Source organism: Diaphorina citri, unplaced genomic scaffold (genome assembly GCF_000475195.1).
Source record: "Diaphorina citri unplaced genomic scaffold, Diaci psyllid genome assembly version 1.1 scaffold2154, whole genome shotgun sequence".
Lineage (NCBI taxonomy): Eukaryota > Metazoa > Arthropoda > Insecta > Hemiptera > Psyllidae > Diaphorina > Diaphorina citri.
The window spans coordinates 1-6,967 of NW_007379579.1; the positions used below are offsets into that span (position 1 = coordinate 1).

General features: G+C 39.2%; 1 protein-coding gene across 1 annotated transcript; it reads right to left on the reverse strand.

Moving 5' to 3' along the window:
• Positions 1 to 652: 652 nt before the first annotated feature.
• Positions 653 to 6,438, reverse strand: LOC103518322 (dolichyl-diphosphooligosaccharide--protein glycosyltransferase subunit STT3B-like; the record flags this gene model as incomplete). Its single annotated transcript, XM_008483385.2, has 8 exons — positions 6,129 to 6,438; positions 4,916 to 5,134; positions 4,331 to 4,508; positions 3,537 to 3,602; positions 2,943 to 3,141; positions 2,136 to 2,316; positions 1,258 to 1,436; positions 653 to 858 (listed from the first exon to the last, which is right to left on the reverse strand). Coding segments are annotated over exons 1-8 (1,371 nt in total), but the record flags the coding sequence as incomplete, so codon positions are not given.
• Positions 6,439 to 6,967: the final 529 nt, after the last annotated feature.

Consider the following 6,967-nt stretch of genomic DNA (forward strand, 5'->3'; position numbering starts at 1 on the left):
TATTTATGACCGAGGCAACAATCCAGAGTTTAAATTTGGATTTTAACTCTTGGCTTAAGCTATCTGATTGGCTGAAAATTTTGAAATCAACCAATCAGATTGCTTTATACGAGGGTTAAACTTGATCAGTAACTCCCGGATTAAGCGATTTGATTGGCTGAAAATTTTGAAATCAACCAATCAGATTGCTTAATCCAAGAGTTAAATTTAAATCGAGTTAAAACTCGGATCGTCTCGCCGGCCATGAGTGAATTTATAATATAAATACCTAATATACAACGTTAAAAAAACTCTGTCAAACTCAGGGTTTATACGCTTTTCCCTGAATTAAATTCCATTAATTTTCCAGAAAATTAGGGGCACGGTTGGTCCAGTGGTAATGCGCTTTCTTGTCGTGCAGAAGGTCCCGGGTTTGAATCCTACCATCGACAAAAATTTGTACTCGTACTCTGGTGTTCTAGTGTTGACCCAGCACCTAAATGGGAAGTATTGTGTCTCTTCTCGTCCATCTGATGAGAGGCATACTACGGGATGGGCATGCTACGACACAGACCACATGCGTCTAATGTAGCAGTTGTTTCATTGCTACAAAATAAAAACGGCTGTGAAAAACTCATCTTTTAAAAACAAAAATTAATTAAAACAAACTTACCCGATCAAGTTGTACGGGGGCGGCGGGTTTCTTGCTGTCTTCATCGCTGTTGTCGCCTCCCACTCCCCCCTCATCCTCTCTCAGATAGAGGGAGAACACATGGGAGAAAGCAATACCGGACAGAACACACACAGCGGGGGTCAGAGTCAACATGAGTCTCACCATGACACCGGCGAAGTAGACGGCACTGATGGCGTACAGAACGACTGAAATAGACGGTAAAAAGTTACGAACTTTGTGGCAACCTCCGTGGCCGAGTGGGTAACACACTAGACTTGCACGCCGGAGGTCCCGGGTTCGATTCCCGGCGGGGTCGAAATTTTTTCGGCTCTGTGCTTGGAGTTCGGGGTGCACTCAGCCTCGTGAGGACAACCGAGTAGCTTCAGGTAGCGACTAGTGGCGGCATTACCACTGTAAAAAGATTATTGAAGTATGGAAATTGATGGCAAACAAGGCACTTAGACTAAGGGAATCAGGTCAATTCTTAGACTAAGGGAATCGGGTCAATTCTTAGACTAAGGAATTCGTTCAATTCTTAGACTAAGGACTTTGTTCAATTCTTAGACTAAGGAATTGGTTCAATTCTAAGAACTAAGGTTACTTACTGAAAACTCGTTCGTCATTGATGTTCCGAATGCAGTACCAGACACCCACGGGGAATGTGCACACCAGAATGTGAAGGTCGAAGAAGAAGGAGAACCAAGTGGTGGGCTGATGTTCGGACACAGAGGCAATAATGGGGATGTGAATCTTGGCGTAGGTGGTGTCCCATAGCGAGTAGAATCTGAAATAAGCACGATCGTGATCATGAACCAACTTCAGTAACAGCCCATCGACACTTTTTACAGAAGAATAATAAGTACAATAGGTAAGACAATTTTATTAACAATTTTAATTGTTTTACCTATTGTATCAACTAATAAAGTGCCCTTCTCCAGAAGGAGTGTCGATGGGCTATTACTCTTACATTAACCAACCTCAGTGGTGTAGTGATTAGCACGGTGGACTTTGGATCTGGATGTTAGTGGTTCGAGTCCAAGTTAAGTCATAATATTTAGAGCAGTGTATTAAGCGGGGAATGACATTTGTGACCAGAATTTACTACAATCACAATAAAATTATTACAGTCGAAATACGAAAAATTCTGATGAGAATATCACAAGACAGGAAAAAAAATCATCAAGCGTCATTTGAAACTCGTTCTTGCCAGGCTTGTTAGCTTGGGCGGTAGCGCATCCGCCTTGTAAGCGCTAAATCGCAGGTTCGATTCCCGCCAAGGGTGAGCTTTACCCTAATCACATAAGGTTCGTTCTATGAACGGCTGGCTTTCTCCTTTCAATCTTCTTTCTTCGACTTTGGGGTGATAAGACCTCAATAGGTGGTAGTTATTTAGTTACTTAAACCCCTTAAAAAATAGCCCATCCCTAAAGAGGACTTTGTTAAAAAAAAATAATAATAATAAAATAAAATACATATTTTTTACCTTCCACTCCAGGGTGCAATGTAACCAGCGTAGGTGAGTACTACCACAGTGAGGAATACAGCACCGGCTGCTAGTAATGTGGCCCAGACGAAGAAATACTTGAATGATTTGTAGTCTGACTTGGATAGAATGCCCTGCAGGTAACTTAGAGCTCCCACGGCCAGAATCAACACGAAAACACCTGAGAATGAAAATAAATTAGTTCATTTCATTCTTTGGACAAAAGATTTTCCGATTTTCCGATTTTTTTTTATGATCTCTGTAGTATTAATTAGATTGTTTTCAGCGAGCATCAATCATACCTAGCCAGTACTAAACTGTAACCGTGAAAAACTTGACAACATGTATTCGCCGAACAGTTCGTAGGAATTGATTTTCAACACAGAGAGCCAGTCTAGTTAGCTTGGTTGAGACCTTGTTTCGGTCTCGGGATCGGAGGGAGATAACGAGACCTTGTTTAGACTGCGGGAGTAAAGGGACTTTTCAGTCTCATTCTGGCAGTATAAACAGGGTATAATCTATTCTATTCTATTCTACCTTGTAAGCGCTAGGTCGCGGTTTGGATTCCCACCCGGGGCGGATTTTATCCTAAACGGATAATGTTCGTTCTCGGAACGGCTGGCTTTCTCCTATCCTGTCCTCCTCTCTTCCATTTCGGGACGATAAGACCTTAACAGTTAACAGTTACAGATATCAAACCTCTTACGCCGCGCTGATCCCGTACAAAGGACGGGTCAACCACTAGTAAATGAAATAAATATTAAAATATTAGACAAGCATTTGACTTTAACATTTGTTGATTCTCACCTGAAGCAGCCATGTGTTCGCTGGTACGTATAGGCTGGAATCCGACAAACGGAATCTGCATACTCAGTATGAGGCCGAGAATGTAGAAAGTACAGTACGAGGTCAGGATACGATTGGAATAGCGGCCCATGATCAGAAGGGCGAAGACGTGCAGGGGAATCAAGTTGATGATGAACACGTAGCCACCCCATGCGGAGACCTGGACAAAACAAGCAAGAAAGTCAAGTCAATACTACGAGAGTTAAATCAAGGTTTTTATTGCACCTCGGTGTTGATTGGAAAGCTGCACTTTTGAGGTCACAGGGACCTGTGCAGCAGGCATTTTTTTTTTTTTTTATTTAAGATGAACAGTTACTTAGAGATTGTTCTTTATCACAGAATTTCTTGTGCAAAATCATCGAGTTGAAACTTACTTTGTTCTTATGACATAGACCTATTAAGTCCAATACAGCAAATGTTTCAATGCAAAGCAATAAAAAGATAGTAGGTAGGTACATTAGTCAAATTACAGAAATCCATGCTTTGTAAAGAAACCCTTGGGGGAAAAAAAGAAAGAGAAAAGAAATAGCAATTTATTTGTAAAGAACTACTCACCATGTAGAAATAGGAGAGAGCTGTCAGTGCAGCCCAAAACACTGAGCCTGTTTTGACCGATTTTACCTACAAGGAAGAAAAACATCAATACACAATATTATTAGATAGGTATCCTCAGAGAAACGGTAGCCAATGGCATTGTCAAGTTCTTGGTATGTAGAAGCTTAACCCAACTTTTAGAGCTGTTTGCCCCTACACCTAGGCATCAGAGTGGGCTTTTTGTCTACTAAAGTGTTTGAGTATTCACCCCATTTCTATATGGACAATTGGACAGTTTGGCTCAAACACATTTTACAAGTAAACTATTGTGCCCACTGTATCTGGTGATTAGATTTGTGCATATAAAACTGTGTAGTAGATACCTAGTTCCATTACCATTCTCATTAAATAGGGAAAAAAGCAATATTCAAACCATTATATTGTCCAACAATTGAGAGGTAAAGTGGTTTGAAAAAATGTCACTTGGGTAAACAAGATATTATGGTACCTAGGTATTTGGTTTGAACATCTACAGACATCTGTCTACAGATGTGAAAACAGATTGCAAATAAATTTGTTATGTTGTATGGTCATGTATATGAATTTTTTTTTAGAATTTAGGATGAAATGCCACTCATATGCAATGTACTATTTTATGTTCTGTAAATTTATCATTATGCTTTCTATAGGGACAATTATTTTGCACAGAAATGTACACCATCAACCTGACTGTATTCTGCTGAATCAAGCAAAATATGTTAATTTATCCAATAGTTGAGTCTATCTATTCACAATAAAGTGGGTCAGATACATACCCATAGATAGTAAGTGAACTGAAGAGCAAAGATGGCAATACCCTCGTTGTCATAACTTCCAGCAACTGATCTACTGATGTATCCTGGGACAATTGCAATGAAACAGGCAGAAAACAAGCCTGCTCCAGCACTCCACAACTCTTTGGTCAGCAAATATGTGGACACTGCTGTTAAACCACTGCAAATATAAGAAATATTCAGGATGCACTATAGGAAATTTTATTTTGACTTATTTGAAAGCTCAAGCTAAACTACTAAGGAGATTATTGTAAAACTAAACTAAACTACTGTAAACAGGTACTTAGGTATCCTACTTTTCATGACTGAAGAATCTAGATAGGTACATAGGTAGGTATATTAGGTATTTGGGTATGAGTTCTTTATTGTTACATTTTTCCTTCACAGTAAGAATTTATGTGACCAAGAGCCTTTTTACCCATGTTTTTCAAAGTTTTATTGTAGTAAAAAATCTTTAAGTACTTGTGAACAAATCAATAAAGATGTTATACCCATTCATGGATCTTTTGTGCTATATGGTAACATGGGACTAGCAAGGGTTAATGTAATGGGTGTGAGGTAACAAACCTGAATATGGGAGCCAGAAACACACAGATGTCTCTGATGTGAATTGGGATGTTAAGAGCATGTAGAACGTAATGAATACACCCTGATGTCAACATCAACCCTGGATAAACAGTACCACCTACAATACGTCCGAGAGGATACCATGCCCTCTCGTCAAACCAGTTGAGGAAGTTGTAGAAGCCATGCTCCACCATATAAGCAGTAGATCTGTAGTTGAACCTGAAAAATCAAGAAATCATAAATGAAATAATTGTTGATAATTATGAATGTTGATGTACCTACCTAAAGTTGTCTGATGGGACAGTAAACTATGTACATGGAATAAAGTGGATACCTACACCTTTTGAGTGAAGAAGGCCCCAGGTTTAATGAAGGAAAAATCTATATAAAAGGGAAATATGAACGGGTCATGTATGTATTTATGTATGTCTGTCCGAATTGTTTAGAGCAAACTATGATAGATATCAAAAAAGTGTAAACGAAAACCCCTGGGTCATGTATGTATTTATGTATGTCTGTCCGAATTGTTTAGAGCAAACTATGATAGATATCAAAAAAGTGTAAACGGAAACCCCCGGTAAAATTGTCGTATCTACCCCAAAAAATTATCAGACCTTTAAAATTCCCAACCGTTCCCGAGATATTGACGTTTTTTAGTCCCCCCAAAAACCCCTAGTAAAATTGTCGTATCTACCCAAAAAAATTATCAGACCTTTAAAATTCCCAACCGTTCCCGAGATATTGACATTTTTTAGTCCCCCCATAAGAAATACCCGGGGAACACACTTTGAGGCCAGCAAAACTTTTCCTATGTTTATTTTCTCTCACTTTCAGTTTTGAGTTTTCATTTCGGTAGTTGTGCATAAGGCGCGTCAATGGGACATTACAAAAATCCTTTTATAAGAGGGAAGATACTTGCTTAAGGAGTATTCCTAGTTTAATATTTTTTCTCGCTTTCAGTTTTGAGTTTCATTTCTTTGAGACAAGACTCAGGGACAATATTAGTTTTCAGGGGCGAAGGCAAGGGAGTGCAAAGCGTGACCTCATGCACAAGCCGCAAAGCCCCGGGAGCACGCAGTGTGACAGTTTCCTACTGACAGAGAATTTTTTTCTTACTAAAGTATTCTAAACCATGGCAAAGCACAGGCACAACAGCTAGTAGATCAATAAAATAACAGAGCTAGGTAACAAACACAAGTACAGATTCGCTTACCAAGGGTCAAATTCATGGATGATACTCTCGAATCTGATCACAGCAAAGAGACGGGCTGAAAATCCTGCTATACAAGCAAGAAGCAACACTGAGAATGTAATCAGACTTTGCCATCCTGAGGGGTTTGCCACCAGAGATTTCATCTTGCCAAGAGTTGATCCCCGAGCTAAGCAAAAATCAGCTACCTCACTTCTGACTCTTTAGGCTTGCAGCATATTTTTCGATACTGAAAATACGATACCGGCCGTAGACAGACAAGTGAAGTTTGAACGTTATCAAGATAAACACAGCATAGCTTACACGACACCAATACAACTCTACCCTATAAAAGGTTAAGGGCCCTTTCCTTTAAGGAACTTTTGATTTTGCCCTATTTCACAAATATTTTGAAAGAGGCTAGCTTGCTAAGCCAAGTGAACAATCTATTTTGTTTACAAGGCCTTAGAACAAGGTTAAGAAAATGATAATTAGCCCTGTCAGTTAATTAGAGTTGAGATTTATTAAACATTCACCTCTTGAACTTGGATGACTAGTCAGTTCTCAACTATTTCAACAATTGCCATATTTTTCTATGGTCCCTCCCATGTATTAAGTATTACATCATAACTTTTGTATAGAGTGAACTGTTAAGTTCTTTCTGGGGAAAACCCCCTAAACAGTCTAACCCATCTAATATGTTTCAGATCATAAATGGATGGTCATAGCTTTAATTCTACAAAGCTACCTTGTAGTCAACTCATTAGCAAATGATAATGATCTCCAAAACATAGTCAATAGTGTCAATGACCAAAATCAGAAGAAGGAAGACAGGATAGAAGAAAGCCAGCCGTTCCGAGATC